General features: G+C 33.9%; 1 protein-coding gene across 1 annotated transcript; it reads left to right on the top strand.

Moving 5' to 3' along the window:
- Window positions 1-10,600: 10,600 nt before the first annotated feature.
- On the top strand, window positions 10,601-11,536 carry LOC131415968 (olfactory receptor 6C68-like). The gene has a single exon (XM_058558033.1). It carries the CDS (start codon window positions 10,601-10,603, stop codon window positions 11,534-11,536), a length of 936 nt encoding a protein of 311 aa, XP_058414016.1.
- The last annotated feature ends 8,019 nt before the right edge of the window (window positions 11,537-19,555 follow it).

Below are 19,555 nucleotides of genomic sequence, written 5' to 3'. Positions count from 1 at the left end.
AAACATTCTACCAAATAAAACCCAAGCCATGGCTTCACTGGTGAATTGTACCAAATATTTAAGTAAGAAATAATACCAATTCTACACAAATTATTCCAGCAAACTAATAAGGAGAGGACATTTCCAAACTGATTTTGTGAGGTCAATGGCAGCCTGATAACAAAATTGGACAAAAACATTGCAAGTAAAGAAATTGATAGACCAATACCCCTATACACATAGATGTAAAAATAAAGTGTTAGCAATTAGAATCTAGCTATAGATATACAAATGCAGATAGATATGCATCCTTACCCCAGAGGATTTTATCACAGGAATGTAAGATTGATTTAACATTTAAAAATCAATCCATATAATCCACCATATATTGAGACTAAAAGGTAAAACGTATCCATATATATATGATCATCTCAGTCAATGCAGAAGCATTTGAAAAAGTCCAACATACATTTCTAATAAAAAATTCTTACCAACTAGAAAAGAAAGGAAACTTCCTCAACTTGATAAAAGACAACTACAAAAACTAAAACTAACATCACATTTAATAATGAAATACTGAATGCTTCCCCCCTGAGGTCAAGAAAAAGACAATGACCTCCACTCTTATCATTGCTATTCAACATTGGACTGAATGTTATAGTTACTGCCTTAAGAAACAAAAAAGATATCTAGATTCAGTAGCAAGAAAATAATTGTCTTTATTTCTCCGCAACTTGATCTTCTACGTAGAAAATCCTATGGATTCTACCAAAATAAAAAAGTTATAAGAACTAATAAGTGAATTTATATACGTTGCAGGAAAAAGATACACATACAAAATATCAAACATATTTTTGTATACTCGGAACAAATAATCAGAAATTGAATACTAAAAGTTGCATCAAAAATATGAAAGATGTGGGCCTAAATCGAACAAAAGACATGAAAGATCTGCGTACTGAAAACCAAAACTTTGTTGAGAGAAGTTTAAGGAGAGTCACATAGGTGGAGATATACATCACTTTTACAGATCAAAAAACTAAATACTGGGGCTGGCCTAGTGGCATAGCAGTTAAGGTCACGTGTTCCACTTCGGTGGCCCGGGGTTTGCCAGTTCAGATCTTGGGCATGGACCTACTCTCTGCTCATCAAGCCATGCTGAGCCAGCATCCCATATAGAGGAGTTACAACTCTACAGCTATGATACACAACTATATACTGGGGCTTTGGGGAAAAAGAAGAGAAAAAAAGAGTAAGATTGGCAACAGATGTTAGTTTAGGACCAATCTTCCTCAAAAACAAAACAAAAAACTAAATATTGTTAAGAATTCAATTATTTCCAAATTAATTTATAAACTCAATTCAATCTTAATCAAAGTCCAAGCAGAAGATTTTGTAGAAATTCCAAGCTGATTAGAAAATTCATATGGAAATTCAAAAGACCTAGAATAACCAATTCAACTCTGAAAAAGAATGAAGTTATAAGATCTACCTTATTTCATTTTAACATTTATTATAAAACTGCAGTAATAAAGACACTGTGATATTGGTGTAAACATAGGGAAGTAGGTCAGTGGAAATAACTGAAACTCCAGAAGTAAACCCTTACATTTACGGTCAACCGATTTTCGATAAAGATGGAAAAAAATTCAATGGTGAAAGGTTAGTCTTTTCAACAAATGACACTGGAAGAATTGGATAACCATATTTTTAAAAATTGAACTTTGACAAATATCTTGTACTACATACAAATAAGGTTACGAAAATTAACTCAAAATGAATCACAGACGTAAGTGTAAAACAAACTATGATACTTCTATAAGTGAACGTTGTTGTTGAGTTAGGCAAATATTTTTAGATACAACAGTAAAGCATGATACATGTTTAAAACATGACGAAATGCCATTCATCAAAATTAAGAACCTCTGCTCCTAAAAACACACTATTGAGAGAACAACACCAGACACAAACTGGAAGAAAAGCCACAAACTGGAAGAAAATGTTTGTTAATCACGTATCTGACAAGGAACTTGTATCAAGACTGTGCAAAGAACTCTCAAAGATCCATAATAAGAAAACACACAACCCAATTAAAAATAGGCGAATGATTTAAACAGACTCTTCACCAAGGAAGATATACAGATCGCAACTAAATGCATCAAAATATGTTCAACATCATTAGCTATTAGGTATACAAAACATTAAAATCACAATGGGATACCACTATATATCTACTAGAATGTCTGAAAGCATGAAGACTGATTGTGTCAAGGAGGTGGACCACTTAGAACACTCTTATACTGCTGGTGGGAATGTAAAATCTTATGACTGCTTTGGAAAACTCTTTGGTATTTTTTTAAATGTTCAATATATGCTTTCCATATGACTAGACATTCCACTCCTAGATATTTACCCAACAGAAATGGAAGTAAATGTCATTAGAGAGATTTGTGCATGAATGTTCATAGCAGCTTTAAATTTGTAAGTGACTTAAAATTGAAATGATAAAACATCTTTCAGCAGGTGAATAGTAGAAAACTGTGGTATATCCACACAAAGGAATTGTTCTCAGAAACAAAAGGACTTAACTATAGATGCACATAACATCGATGAATCTCAAAAAATTATGCTGAATAAAATAAGCCAGAAGAAAAATGAGTACATACTGTATGATCTCATTCATATAAATTTCTAGGAAATGCAAACTAATCTATTAATGACTCTTGATTGTAGGTCACCAAGGACCATTTGTTTTTTTTGCTTAGTGACATTTTCTGCAAATTAACAAGAAAAGTCACATTTGACATTGAAAAACATTTCTCTCTGTCCTGATGATGTAAAAAATCATCTCTTCCACCAGTGGAGACAGTTCCTCAACCCTGAGAGTAATTTGTTGTCTTTTCAATGATGGACACAGTAAGACAATATTTGGAGGCTTATAATAGCACTAAGCCCATCACGAGCAAGTCTGTCCGATTTGTTGGAGATGGAAAACAAAGGGAGCTGTGTGCATTCTCAGACATGCCAGTGAATGTGATGACATAAATACCTTTATAAAAATATCACTTTTGCCATTGAACTCTTAATGGCCAGTCAGAGTGAAGAGAGATTTCTGGATACCCTGGTTATATAACTGAGAATCCAGAAAATCTGCACCTTAGGAGTAGGGTTATTTAAATGAGGGCTACATAGAATACCATTTAGTATGTCATAAAAATATAGTTGCATAAGAATAATTCAAACAAAATATTTATAAAACCTCTACATGAAAAACCAGAAAACTGAGAGAAATCAAAGTGACCTAAATAAATAGATATCTCATGTGTGAGATTGAAAGACTCAAAGTTGTTAAGATATCAACCTTCCCAAATTGAACTATTAATTCAATAAACTACTAGACTATATATATTATTGTGTAACTTGACAAGCTCATTCTAAAACTTGTATAAAAACTCAGAATAACTGGCATAACCAAGAAAATATTGAGAAAGGAGAAGAAAGTAAAAGTACATACACTGCAAGAATTCAGAAATCATTATGAATTTACAGAAAATATAATAGTATAATAGTGGTACAGAGACAGACAAATAGACCAATGGAAAAGTGTAAAGCCTACTAATAAATTAATTCATATATAATCATTTGATTGACAAAACAATGTGTAGCTTGTTGGGTAAAGTATGGTGCCAGAATATCTACATATTTTTATACAAAAAGAAAAGGAACTTTGACTCTTACCTCATGCAATGCACAACAATTAATTTGAGATAAATCATAGACTTAAATATGAAAATTAAAAAACTTGAAGCTTCTCAAGTAATATTTAGGCATACTTTAATGGTCTTGGGTTAAAAGAATACACAGATTTCTTAGAACAAAACCACATTAACCATAGAAGAAAACCACTGACACAATGTACTTCAATTAAATTAACATATTATGAACAATAATATCTTTAAGAAGGTGAGTAGGTAAACTATAGCACCACAGTATATTCAGAAGATAGGAATAACATCTAGAATTCAGTAAGATTTCAATAAGGAAAAGGAAAAGAAATCCAATTTAAAAAGGGACAAATATTTGAATAGACAATTCTGAAAGTAGATACCCACCTGAGCAATAAGCATATGCAGAGGTTCTCAGTGTCATTACTCATCAAGGAATGTGAATTACAGCAACAAGGGGAACCAATTACCAGACAACAGAATGGCATTTTTGTTTTTCATGACAATTCCCTGTTGGTGAGGAAGTAAAGCAACTCCATCTCTCTGACAAACTGCTGATTTGAGGATAAGCTGGTTCAACTGCTTTAGCAAACTTTTTGGCCATGCTTATGTATGTTATAAATATGCCTATCATAAGACTCAAAAATTTCACTGCTACGTTTATTTCAAGATGTAAAAAATGCATGTATATTCACAAAACCTCAAGCATAAGAATATATTTAAAAACTTCATTCAATAGCCAAAAGAAAAGAGAAACAATAAAAACACCAGCATCATTAAAATGAATGAAAACCTAGGTTTATGAAATGGAAAGCTACATAGCAATTAAAAAGAACAAAATGTCATCGATGAATCTTAACGACATTATGTTGAAGCAAATAGTACAGACAAAAGGCAGTTTGTACAGGAGGATTTGGTTTATCTGAAGATAAAGACAAGATAAAAATAACCATTGGTGATAGAAGTAAAAATAGTGGTTATCTCTATGGAGAGTGGCACTTATAAAAGAGGAACAAGAGAAGCTTTGAAATGATAAACGTATCTCATATCTTGTTTTTGATGGTAATTTTACCAGCATATTTACATGCAAGCTTCATTGAGATTTATACTTATGATTTGTGCAATTAGTGTAAACTTTAAAATGACAAAAAACAAAAACTGATCAAGTGGGACTTATTCCAGGGCTGCAAGGATGGTTCAACATCTGCAAATCAATGTGATAAACCACATTAACAAAATGAAGGATAAAAATGATATGATGATCTCATTTGTGCAGAAACAGCATTTGACAAAATTCAACATCCATTTATGATAAAAATTCTCAACAAAGTGGATATAGAAGGATTGTTCCTCAACATATTAAAGGCCTTATATGACAAGCCCACAGGTAACATCGTCCTCAATGGTGAATAGCTGAAAGCTTCTCCTGTAAGATCAGGAACAAGACAAAGATGTCCACTCTCATCACTTTTATTCAACACTGTATTGGAAGTTTTAGATAGAGCGATTAGGCAAGAAAAAGAAATAAAAGGCATTCAAATCAAAAAGGAAGAATTAAACTGTCTCTGTTTGCAGATGACCTCATAGATATTATATATAGAAAACCCTAAAGACTCCAACAAAAAAATGTTAGAACTAATAAACACATTCAGTAAAGTTGCAGAATACAAAATCAATATACAAAAACCAATTGCACTGCTACACACTAATTATGAACTACCAGACAGGGAAATTAAGAGAACAATCTCATTTACAATTGTATAATAAAGAATAAAATACCTAGGAATAAATTTAAATGAGGAGGTGAAAAAACTGTACACTGAAAACTATAAGACATTAATGAAATAAATTGAAGAAGACATGAATAAATGGAAAGACATTCCATGCTCACAGATTGGAAGATTTAATATTGTTAAAATGTCCACCCTAACCAAAGCAATTTACATATTCAATGCAAACTCTATAAAAATCCCAATGGCATTTTTCACAGAAATAAAGCAACTATTTCTAAAATTTATATGGAACCTGGGGCTGGCCCGGTAAGTGTGTGCACTCTGCTTTGGCGGCGTGAGGGTTTGCAAGTTTGGATCTGGGAGTGCACTGAATCACCGCTTGCCAAGCCATGCTGTGGCAGCGTCCCATATAAAGTAGAGGAAGATGGGCATGGATGTTAGCCCAGCGCCAATCTTCCTCAGCAAAAAGAGGAGGATTGGCATCAGTTGTTAGCTCAGGGCTGATCTTCTACACACACACACACACACACACAAATTTATATGGAACCACAAAAGACCCTGGATAGCCAAAGCAGTCTTGAGAAAGAGGAACAAAGCTGGAAGTATCAGACTTTTTTATTTCAAACTATATTACAAAGCTATAGTAATCAAAAGAGTATGATATTGGCATAAAAAACCGACAAGTAGATCAATGGAACAGAATAGAGAGCCCAGAAATAAACCCACAAATATGGTCAATTAATTTAAGACAAGGGGATCAAGAATATACAACAGAGAAAAGACAGTATCTTTAATAAATAGCGTTGGGAACACTGGACATCCACACGCAAAAGAATGAAACTGAACCATTACCTTATACCATGCACCAAAATTAACTCAAACTGATTAAAGACTTGAACGTAAGACTGAAACCGTAAAACTTCTAGAGAAAACATAGGCGGTAAGTTCCTTGATATCAGTGTTGGTGATGTCTTTTTGGATTTGACAACAAAAACAAAGGCAACAAAAGCAAAAATAGAAAAAGTAGGACTTACATCAAACTAAAAATCTTCTGCAGAGAAAAGGAAACCATCAACTAAATGAAAAGGCAGCCTACTGAATGGGAGAAAATATTTGTCAATCATATCTCTGATGAAGGGTTACTGTCCAAAATATATAAAGAACTTATACAACTCAATAGAAAAGTGGCAATCAATCAGTTAAAAAATGGGCAGAGGACCTGAACCGACACTTTGTCAAAGAAGACCTACAAATGGCCAACAGGTACATGAAAAGGTGCTCAACATCACTAATCATAAGGGAAATGCAAATCAAAACCGCAGTGAGCTATCACCTCACATCTGTTAAGATGGCTATTATCAAAAAGACAAGAGATAACAAGTGTTGGAAAGGATTTGGAGAAAATGCAACCCTGGTGCACTGTTGGTGGGAATTGGTGGGAACGTACGTTGGTGCAGCCACCAAGGAAAACACTATGGAGGTTCCTCAAAAAATTAAAAATAGAACTACCATGTGATCCAGCAATTCCGCCTCTGGGTATTTTTCCAAAAGAAACGAAAACAGTAACTTGAAAAGATACATGTACCCGCATTTTCATTGCAGCATTATTTACAATAGCCAAGACGTGGAAACAACCTAAATGTCCATCGATGGATGAGTGGATAAAGAAAATATGATGTATATATACAATGAATTATTATTCAGCCATAAGAAAGGAAGGAAATCCTGCCGTTTGTGACAACATGGATGGACCTTGAGGGCATTATGCTAAATGAAATAAGTCAGATAGAGAAAGACAAATATTGTATGATCTCGCTTATATGTGGAATCTAAAACAAACAACCAACCAAAAAACCAAACTCACAGATACAGAGAACAAATTAGTGGTTGATAGAAGCAGGGTGGGGGTGGGCAATGGGTGCAGGTGATCCAAAGAAGTTGTGTTTTACAACCAGATTCTGCTGTGGTCCTTCTGGCCTTTATCTGCTGCCTCCCCCCGTCTCCAAGGATACTGTCTCCAAAGAAGCCACAGTTGACATACTTTTTTACCTCAAATTGTATTACTCAGAAGATTCATTAATGGCTCTATTCTTGGATCACCAGGGACTCTGTTTATTCACTTAGCTGCATTTTTGTCAAATAAAGCAAATGTCAAGTTAGATATAATAAATGTGCTCACAGCCCTGGGAGGTCAGAATAGCAGCTTTCCTGAAACTAGAGAAGACTTCTGACATTCCACAAACCTTGTATTATATTGTTACATTTGTTTTTGTTTTTTGAGGCAGTGATAATAGTATAACAAGGAACTCCATGTAATTGGTTGAAGACAGATACTTCAGAGAGGTCCACACGTCTTAGAGTTGTTGTGATATGACAGTAGATTCATAAGAAAATGTGACCAGAAGTTCATAAGATAGTCTTCATCTCAACTACCATTTTCAATTTAGAAGTTTTATGATTTCATGTGTTTCAAAAGCAACAGAAACCATGATCAACAGTCATAATAGTAAGTGAGATAAAATATGTCATTTTACTTATATTTCTTTTTGTGTGATTTGACTTACATTATGGTCTGGAAAACATGCTTTACCTGTCTTTTAAAAGCTGGGAATGTCATTGATAAATTTCTATATTTGGTGAAGCATACTTTTTTTTTTCCATTTTTTTTAGAGTGCAATAAAACCTTTGAATATATAAATGTCATTTTCTGAGAGATTTTTATGCACAAGAATATATTGCCAATTAAAAGGATTAAAACTTGATAGCTATCCAAAAATATATTTCCTATGTCATCTACCTCACATCAAAAACCAAAATATATATTCATATAATTGTGTAAGCATACTCCTCTCTCTCTCAAATGAATGACACATTGACTGAATTTGCACTCTCATTGGAGATCCCTGTCCTCATTTCAAACTTGTCTTTTGGCAATAGAATAAACGAAAACTAGTTAGTCACATTTCACTGTGAGTCATTTTTATTTTTATTTTTTATTTTTTATTTTTTTTGTGAGCAAGATCAGCCCTGAGCTAACATCTGATGCCAATCCTCCTCTTTTTTCTGAGGAACACTGGCCCTGAGCTAACATCCGTGCCCATCTTCCTCTACTTCATGTAGGATGCGGCCACAGCATAGCTCGACAAGCAGTGCATCGGTGCTCGCCCAGCATCCAAACCCGCAAACCCCAGGCCACCGCAGGAAGAGCGTGTGCACTTAACCGCTTGCGCCACCTGGCCGGCCTCTGTGAGTCATTTTTAAATCTTGTTTTATTACACCTTGTGATACCTTAGAGGGAAAGAAACAAACAATGTTTTTAGAGCATGCATTATTATTATCCAGCGGTGATAGGGCTGAGTAAGTTTGCTCTGTGATGTGATGCATGTGTTGCCTGAGGGATTAGACAGAGGGTTGGAGGAAGGTAGGAGATGGGCCCCAGAAATATTTCTCCTACATCTCAATGTGACTAACATAGTTGTTGAACGTGTCTTCAATTCCCTTAGAGCATTCTTTCAAGCAAATCACAAGCCTCGTTCAGTTCTTCTCCCTTATGTTGGGTATCGTAACCCTGAGGCCTTAACTGCATTTGCAGCTAGATAGTCAGAGCCCACCCCGTCGCACATCAGTAAAACAACACATTAGTTTACACAGTAAAGTGAGTCCACACACAAATAAATTGTGGTCTTCAGGGGAATCTTTTCATAATTCACTGTTGTAGGGAAATTTCAAACCTAGAGACACTAATTTTAAAAAGAAAATATTTGAGTCCCTACTAATGTAATTGTCAGTGCCTTAAAACAATCTACGGAAGAGCTATTAACACAAACTCAGAATCAAAAATGTTCATACCCTCCAGATTTAATATCGCACAGATAGATGCTCTCAGTGGCAAAAATGGCATCAGCAGAATGTTACCGGAGAGTACAGCAAAGAGAAGACCGCTTCTCTCTTATCTGCTGTGAAGATAATAAACAAAAGCAGAAAAGACGATCCTCTTCAAAATCAAAAGAAAAATGCAATTCAACAACAGATTCTAACATAGAAAATTTAAATAAATGAAGTTAATATCAAAGTGCTTTGAATTAGAAGTCCAAAAAAGAAAGGAAAATAGCTTTGTAGGTTTCTGGAAAACATGCTATAGATAAATTCATTTATAAACATTTATTAGACAGTTGACAATACACCTAAGCTATGTTAGATGTACCATGAAAAAGACACACATTTCATGATCCCTCCAAATTTGTATTGTTTCTTAAGTGTTAAAATAGTGGCAAGCATTGTTTTCCATGAGAACATGATGACTGGGATTAGAGATCACAGAGTCATCAGACTTGCAGGAAACTTTCCAAAGGGCTTAAATATGAAGGAGAAAACAAATAGAAGAATAGAAGTAACTCAAGTGAGTTGAAGACAAAGGACAGATGTTCAGTGAGAAGTATTTACTAAAATATCTGTCACATGGAATGTGCTCAATAAATGTAGCTATTATCTTTATTGAAAAGAAATTAAGAGGATGAGGAAGAGAAATAGACAAGATCATGAGTTTTATTCGTGACATAGTGATTTTGAAATTCATGTGAAATATTCAAATAAATATGTTAGGTTGCATCTGAGAATTAAAAAGGACGATTACAAAATAAAGATATGGATTTAGTAATGATCACCTGAAAGATGATACTTCAAAACATGGGAATTGATGAAAATATAGAGGGAATATTAGTGTGGTGAGAAGGGAAGAGAGATGAAAAAACCACTAACAGACAGATAAAAGGGTCAGAGAAACATATTACCTTTAGTATTTTTGAAGTTTATTCATCAGAGCACTTCATGAAAGTATAAATGTGAACTGTGCATGAGTATTAACATTTTGACAAGGACCAAATTGTTAACCAAAAGCATAAGTTTAATGATGTGATTTTTTTTTTTTTTTTATTTAGCTCCCAAGTCGAGAAGAATTTGAGGGAGGCAAATGACATTTTTGCTACCCAAAAAATCGCACCACATTAGCAGGTAAATCTAATCATATTCATAATATGACTTAAAATACGATATGAAAATATAGTGAAAGTAGAGATAATTAAATTAGATTTTATAAAGATACTATAATCTATATAATGATCTCTGAATTATTGGACGTGCAGATTGAACAGAAGTCATAAAGTGATGAAAAACTCTACAATAACAGCATTCATACTACTGGGCCTGACAGATGACCCTGAGCTACAAGTTCTGATTTTTATCTTTCTGTTTCTCACCTACATGCTGAGTGTAACTGGGAACCTGACCATCATCACACTCACCTTTGTGGATCCCCAACTTAAAACACCCATGTACTTGTTTTTACAAAATTTCTCCTTCTTAGAGATCTCATTCACAGCTGCCTGTATCCCCAGATACTTGTATAACATAGCAACAGGTGATAATATCATCACATATAATGCTTGTATCATCCAAGTGTTTTTTACTGATCTCTTTGCATTAACAGAATTTTTTCTCCTGGCCGCCATGTCCTATGACCGCTATGTGGCCATCTGCAAACCCTTGCATTACGTGACCATCATGAGCAGCAGAGTCTGCAGGAGACTTGTTTTTTGCTGTTGGTTGGCTGGATTGTTGGTCATAATTTCCCCACTTAGTCTGGGGCTAAATTTGAAATTCTGTGACTTGAATGTCATTGATCATTTTTTCTGTGATGCTTTTCCCTTCCTGAAGATATCATGTTCAGACACACGGCTTATGGAACAAACTGTTTTAATCTGTGCTGTGCTAACCCTCATTTTGACTCTTCTGTGTGTAGTTCTATCCTATACTTATATTATCAAGACAATTTTAGGATTTCCATCTACCCAGCAAAGAAAAAAGGCCTTTTCTACCTGTTCTTCCCACATGATTGTAGTTTCCATCACCTATGGCACATGCATGTTCATCTACATGAATCCGACAGCAAAGGAAGAAGTGACAATTAATAAAGTAGTTTCACTACTCATTTCTTCCATTTCACCTATGTTAAATCCGTTTATTTATACACTAAGAAATAAGCAAGTGAAGAAAGCCTTCAATGACTCAATCAAAAGAATTGCATCATTCCTGAAGAAGTGAAATAAAACAGCACTTAATAAATAAAGTTAAAAGATGAATGGCTTCTAAACCTTCCTATTGAAGCTTATAATTTTCTTAATCTCTTAAAAATCTACCTTTCAATGATGTTATATTTCTCGTCTCCTCTTTAGATTTACTTACATTGAGCCTGAATCACCTCATTTCTTTCTTCTGGTTTTTACTCAACTTCTTGTAGATTTGTCTCAGTAACGAACATGAAAGTATACTTCTCATCACTTCATTTGTACATAAATATAACTACAATAATTAAATTGGTGGTACAATACAAGCATTCTTTAGACTTCTATAAAATTCACAGCATAATACTGCTGGTTATTGTATTCAAATGCACATAAAATAATACAAAAATTCAAGTAAGAATTGAAATTTTATGTTAAAATACTAAACAGGATGAATGAGAGCATGTTGTAGTAATACAAGGAACAACTGAGAGAGAAGATAATAGGATTTCTAATACTCTAGGAATGTATACTAAAAACAAAAACATGCTGGATAAAAACCCACAACTATTCTTTTGAACATATAGCTGAGAGTAAAGATTAATATGTGGGCAATCACAAGGTATCAAAGATGCAATATAGTCAGAAATGAAGATAAAAATACACCATATGACCCACGGATTCCCAGGAAAGCAGAGAATGGAGGATAGAGACATGTAAGTTGTTGAATTATGGGTACAGGGGCTCAGGTTTACATGTCCTTCTGGGGATGAGAGATAAGTGTCAGGATCCAAGTGGCGAAAGCTCATGACACTGACAGAATAGTGTAAAGTCAAGACTCAATGTGATTTAGGAAAAACAAATTACCACTCTTGTGAAAAGGCAACTATATTCTCTAAGACATTTTTTTTATTTCTTCTTGAGTTAGCTATGGATAGGGGAGGGGGAACCATTATTAGACTCCTCTGTCTATCTGAAAGAGAGCTTTTACAGTCCAAACTGTATAAAAAATAATCTACTAATACCACATATAAAGAATTATAGAGTGAGTCCAAATGTAACTCTTTGGAATTTAAGAAATACATTTGCAGTGAAACACAGACACTTCATAACAATTCATATAAAGCATAAAAATGCTATACTCAGAAGAAATTAAAGAATTATTCATCCATAAGTATGTTCATGATTTTAAAAAATAAAGAAAATAAAAAATACAGCAACTCCTGCTCATTATAAGATTATTAAAACCCATAAAATTATTCCAAAATATGTAGCATGTGGATTTTACTAAAGATAGAAAATTAAATAAATTTAAAAAGATAAATCTGACAGTTGATTCTTTTAAAAATTTCCAGAAAATTGATAAATTTCTCAGAAACATGAGTGAATACTAAACAAACAGCAAAATATGTAGGGTTACAAATAAGAAAGAGACATAAATACTAATGTGGGACAGATCTGTGTAACTTTATGGATATACTGTCAAAATTCCACAACAACAACAAAATAATGTGAAGACCCAAAGCTGATGAACAAGGTTTTAGCAAAACAAAATTTTAACAATTAATCCTGTGAGGTGCACACTCTGATTGTCCTTCTTATGTGGGGAACATGGCTGGACATACTTTCTTTCTCAGGTCAGAAACCACCGACGTGTGCAGAACACTCTCAATCCCAGAGAGCCACAGTAGAGTCACAGCTGGGGATTTTTGTATTTTACTCATTATGTAAGAATAGTACCGCCACATAAAGAGCCTCAAGAGGAGAACCCTGTAGTGGCCTCACCTAGACCAGGTGCAAATGACCAATGTTACTCTTATCAATAAACAATGTTAACAAGCTGTTACAAACTGTCCTGAAACTCCACAGGCCCATGGTTACAAAGCAACACTCTTGATCAGGATATTTCATATCTTTATCAGGGGTCAGTGCTGGAAGTTTGGCAAAATAGCTCAGGGCAACTCCAGGCTTGCTGGAATTAACCCTCAAAACAGAGACACAAACAAAATTCACTCCAAAGTAAAAGAAGATGAATAGGCATCTAGGTATTGCTGAAATTAAAAATGTGATTAAAAACATTCCCCCAAATAAAACCCAAGCCATGGCTTCACTGGTGAATTGTACCAAATATTTAAGTAAGAAATAATACCAATTCTACAAATTATTCCAGCAAACTAATAAGGAGAGGACATTTCCAAACTGATTTCATGAGGTCAACGATAGCCTGATAACAAAATCAGACAAAAACATTACAAGTAAAGAAATTGATACACCAATGCCCCTCATAAACATAGATGTAAAAATAAAATGTTAGAAATTAGAATCCAGCTATAGTTAATCAAATACAGATAGATATGCATCCTTACCCCAGAGGATTTTTACCCTAGGAATGTAAGATTGGTTTAACATTTGAAAATCAATCCATATAATCCACCATATACTGAGACTAAAAAATAAAACATATCCATATATATATGTTCATCTCAATCAGTGCAGAAGCATTTGAAAAAGTTCAACATCCATTCCTAATAAAAAAATTCTTACCAAACTATAAAAGAAAGGAAACTTCCTCAACTTGATAAAAGATATGTCCAAAAACTAAAACTAACATCATATTTAATAATAAAATACTGAATGCTTCCCCCCTAAGATCAAGAAAAACACAATGACGTCCACTCATTATTTCTATTCAACACTGGACTGAAGGTTGTTATAGTTAATGCAATAAGAAAAAAAAAGATATTAGATTCAGTAGGTAAAAAATAATTGTCTTTATTTCTCTGCAACTTGATCTTCTATGTAGAAAATCCTATGGATTCTACCAAAAAAAAATTAAAAGAACTAATAAGTGAATTTATATATGTTGCAGCAAAAATATCCACATACAAAATATCAAACATATTTCTATATACTAGCAACAAATAATCAGAAATTGAATGCTAAAAATTGCATGAAAAATATGAAAGATGTGGGCCTAAATCTGACAAAAGACATGACAGATCTGCATACTGAAAACTAAAAATTTGCTGAGAGAAGTTTAAGGAGAGTCACATGGGTGGAGATATACACCACTTTCACAGATCATAAAACTAAATATTGGGGCTAGCTCAGTGGCATAGTGGTTAAGTTTGCACATTCTGCCTCGGTGGCCCGGGGTTCGCAGGTTCAGATCCTGGGCATGGACCTACTCACTGCTCATCAAGCCATGCTGAGGCAGCATCCCATAGAGAAGAGCTACAATTCTACAACTATGATACACCACTATGTGCTGGGGCTTTGGGGCGAAAAGAAAAAAGACAAAGATTGACAGCAGATGTTTGTGTAGGGCCAATCTTCCTCAGACAAAACAAAACAAAACAAAACAAAAAGCTAAATATTGTTGAGTTCAATTATTACCAAATGAATTTGTAGACTTAATTCAATCTTAATCAAAGTCCAAGCAGAAGATTTTGTAGAAATTGCAAGCTCATTAGAAAATTCATATGGAAATTCAAAAGACCTAGAATAACCAATTCAACTCTGAAAAAGAATGAAGTTATAAGATCTACCTTATTTCGTTTTAACATTTATTATAAAACTACAGTAATGAAGACACTGTGATATTGGTGTAAAGATAAAGAAATAACTGAAACTCCAGAAGTAAACCCTTACGTTTATGGTCAACTGATTTTTGATAGAGATGGAAAAAAATTCAATGGAGAAACGTTGGTCTTTTCAACACATGGCACTGGAAGAATTGGACGGTCATATTTTAAAAACTGAACTTCGACAAATATCTTGTACTAAATGCAAATATGTTTATGAAAATTAACTCAAAATGAATCACAGACATAAGTGTAAAACAAACTATGATACTTCTATGAGAGAATGGTGTTGTTAAGTTAGGCAAAGATTTTTTAGATATCACAGTAAAGAGTGATAACATTTTAAAGAAATGATGAAACGCCATTCATCAAAATTAAGAACTTCTGCTCTTAAAAAGACAGTACTAAGAGAATAAGACCAGCCATAAACTGGAAGAAAATGTCTGTGAACCATGTATCTGATAAAGGACTTGTCTCTAGAGTATATAAAGAACTCTGAAAGCTCAATAATAAGAAAACGCACAACCCAATTTAAAAAAGTTATGAAATAAAATAACTAATTTTTATAAAAAATATTGTTTGGATAATTATAACAGAGAAATTAGAAAAATAAAGTTTAAAATGTTAGTGTTTGTTAAAAAAAAAAAATAGGCAAATGATTTAAACAGACACTTCACCAAGGAAGATATACAGATGGCAACTAAATGCCCCAAAAGATGTTCAACATTAGCTATTAGGTATACAAAAAATTAAAATCTCAATGGGATATCACTATATATCTACTAGAAAGTCTGAAAGCATGAAGACTGATCGTGTCAAGGAGGTGGACCAATTAGAACACTCTTATACTGCTGGCGGGAATGTAGAATCTTACGACTGCTTTGGAAAACTGTCTGGTATTTTTTTTTTTTTTTTTTTGTGAGGAGGACCAGCCCTGAGCTAACATCCAATGCCAATCCTCCTCTTTTTTGCTGAGGAAGACTGGCCCTGGGCTAACATCCATGCCCATCTTCCTCTACTTTATATGGGACGCCGCCACAGCATGGCTTAACAAGCGGTGCGTCGGTGCGCACCCGGGATCCGAACCAGCGAACCCCGGGCCGCCGCAGCGGAACGTGCGCACTTAACCGCTTGCACCACCGGGCTGGCCCCTGGTATTTTTTTTTTTTTAATGTTAAATATATGCTTTTCATATGATCCAGACGTTCCACTCCTAGGTATTTACCCAACAGAAATGGAAGTAAATGTCAGTAGAGACATTTGTGCATGAATGTACATAGCAGCTTTATTTGTATGTGACTTAAAACTGAAGTGATAAAATATCTTTCACCAGCTGAACGGTAAACAAATGGTGGTATATCCACACAATGGAATTATTCCCAGAAACAAAAGGAATGAACTATAGACGCACATAACATAGATGAACCTGAAAAAATTATACTGAATAAAGTAAGCCAGATGAAACATAAGTACATACTGTATGATCTCATTCATATAAATTTCTAAGAAATACAAACTAATTTATAAGGACAGAGCACAGATGAGTGGTTGGCTGTGAAGGGCAGTGGTGGGGATGGGCAGGAACGAGGGTCTTAAAAAGCGGCTCAAGGAAACTTTGAGGAATGATGGATGTATTTATAATTGTGATTATGGTGATACTTTCCTGGGAGCATATATATGTCAAAACTTATCAAATTGTACACTTTAAATATGTACAGTTTATTGTATGTCAATTATATCTAATAATGCTATTAAAAATTAAAAAGCAAAAAATTTTGATAGATTTGACTGTAAAAAAAACATGATCTATACACCAAACACCAGCATTGACATTTTTAAAGACTTACTATAATCTTAAAATACAAAAATAACATATTTAAAAGAACAAGATGTGAATAAGTGTAAAAATAAAAAATGTAGCATAAAATCTAACTACGGTGGCAAATGACATTATATTTTTATCTAGAAATTTCACTTTTACCAATTATTCTCACGTATTCAAAAATAATTGTATGAAAATGCTTTTGATAGAATGGTTGATAATTGTGGAAAATAAAGACATTGTACATGTAATTCAGGCATTGGTTTAAAAATTTCCAAAATACTTATGCAGCAAACATTATTAAACTGAATAATTGGAAACAAGAAATTTATATTATGTGATAAATTAAGATATGTTTAAATATATAAAAGTGTATGTTTTTTGTAGTGGTGAAATATACATAACATAGAACTTACCATTTTGAGGGCCAGCCCGTTGTGTAGTGGTTAAGTGCACGCTCTCCACTGCTGGCAGCTTGAGTTCGGATCCCGGGCAAGCACCAAGGCACCGCTTGTCAGGCCGTGCTGTGGCCGTGTCCCATATAAAGTGGAGGAAGATGGACACAGATGTTAGCACAGGGCCAGTCTTCCTCAGCAAAAAAATTAAAAAAAAAAGGAAGAGCATTGGCATGGATGTTAGCTCAGGGCTAGTCTTCCCCACACACACAAAAAAATTACCATTTTGACCATTTTTAAGTGTAAAATTCAGTGCCATTACGTACATTCATGTTGTGTTTTGTATCCAATTATAAGATATGGTTGCAAAATTTTATGCATTGGTGAATAATATTTATAATAGTTGGTGTATTTGGAGAAAGAAAAATCTGGAAGGATAAGGTTCATACTGCAAGCAGTAGCCTTTTGTAAAACTTTTCCTTTCACTTATCTGATTAAAATTGTCCAATGATAAAAGAAGATTGATATAAAAAAGGATTTTATTCATATAATAAAGGATTGCATTCTTTCAAATGCCTTACTAGATGTGAAAGTTAAAAAAAAAATGAACTATGTAATTTAAATGATACAGTTGTCCTCCTGATCTGTGTCAAATGCAGCTGTAGCATCCTCCTATTTCCAGGGACATAGTTCCCACTGAAGCCTGTATTACTTGTGTTTTTGCCAAACTTCATTACTAGAAAATAGATTAATGACTCTTGATTGTAGGTCACCAGGGACCAGTTGCTTTTTTTACTTAGTGACATTTTCTGCGAATTAACAAGAAGAGTCACATTTGACATTGTAAAAGCATTTTTTCTCTGTCCTGATGATGTAAAAAATCATCTCTTCCACCAGTGGAGAGAGTTCCTCAGCCCTTACAGTAATTTCTTTTCTTTTCAGTGATGGAGACAATAAGACAATATTTGCAGACTTATAATAGCACTAAGCCCATCATAAGCAAGTCTGCCCGGTTTGTTGGAGATGGAAAACAAAGGGATCTCTGTGCAAACCCAGACATGCCAGTGAACGTGAAGACATAAATACTTTTATAAAAATATCACTTTTAACATTGTAGTTTAATTTTGCTATGTTTAAACCACCAACAGAAGCTCTGATTTACTAACAGATGAGTAAGTATGATCAAGTTTGTCTCTTTGATTATAATTCCCTTTGCAGGATCTAGAATATTTTTTCCTGTGGAAAAAAATGGATTTTAGTGATAATTTATATATTTTAATGTACTTCAGATACATTTGTGAGATGTCATTTTTCAGAATGAATTTCCTTTGTGTAGTTAAACATCATTGCCTAAGAGGTTTTTATGCATAAGATACTTAAACAAATCTGTATCTAACTTAGTGTAAGAAATATTCAGGCTAACTTTGGTTAGATATTCAAGCTCAAACTAAAAATAAAGTGTCTTTGTATATATAGAAGTATATAAGCTTGTCCTTGCCTTCCTCTTCCCACCCCGAAAAGAACAACATGACAGAATTGACAGCATCTCGTTACAGATCCTCTGTCCATTTTGAACATTTGCTTGAAAGACAGAATAAACAGACACCAGTTAGCTTCATTTTAGTGTGAATCTGTTTATTAACTTCTATTATTAAATAAATTGTAATATCTTGGAGAAAAACAGATATATTTTGAGAATTGAATGATGCTCAGATTTTGAAGGGCTGAAAATGATTTCACAGTGATGCATACATCATCTGAGAGATTAGGAGAAAAGATGGAAGGAAGACATATACATAACCTTCTACATCTCAGTTTGATATAAATACTTGATAGCTGTTGAATGAGAGACTAAATTTCCTAAGAGATTTCTAACTTTTGAGTAAGCCATGATCCTCAGTTAGTGATATTTTTCTGGAAACATTGTGAACTGGATAAATAGTAACAATCAATTCTGCCCCAACCTCAGTAAGAAGAGAAGACAATAAGTTAAACAATAAAGTGAATCTGCTCATAAAACAAACAAACTAGGCACAGAGGGGGACATATTTTCTATTAATTGGTGTCAAAAAACCTCAAGATTTGAAATCTGATTGTATATTAGAAACATTTGAGTTCCTACTGGTGTCACATCAATTAAGATAACATAATTCATTGACTGGAAGATGAGGGAGGGAAGAGAAGGCAGTGATCACTTGTCTCGGCGGTAAAGGCAGCACACATATTCAGTAAAATAACACACATATTCAGTAAAGGTA

This window comes from Diceros bicornis, chromosome 17 (genome assembly GCF_020826845.1).
Source record: "Diceros bicornis minor isolate mBicDic1 chromosome 17, mDicBic1.mat.cur, whole genome shotgun sequence".
Classification (NCBI taxonomy): Eukaryota; Metazoa; Chordata; class Mammalia; order Perissodactyla; family Rhinocerotidae; genus Diceros; species Diceros bicornis.
Note: the sequence above shows the minus strand (reverse complement) of the source record. Positions and strands in the feature narration are given on the sequence as shown.

Bases quoted from the DNA above. Each gene is read 5' to 3' on its own strand.
- LOC131415968 (XM_058558033.1), top strand. From the start codon at position 10,601: ATGAAAAACTCTACAATAACAGCATTCATACTACTGGGCCTGACAGAT.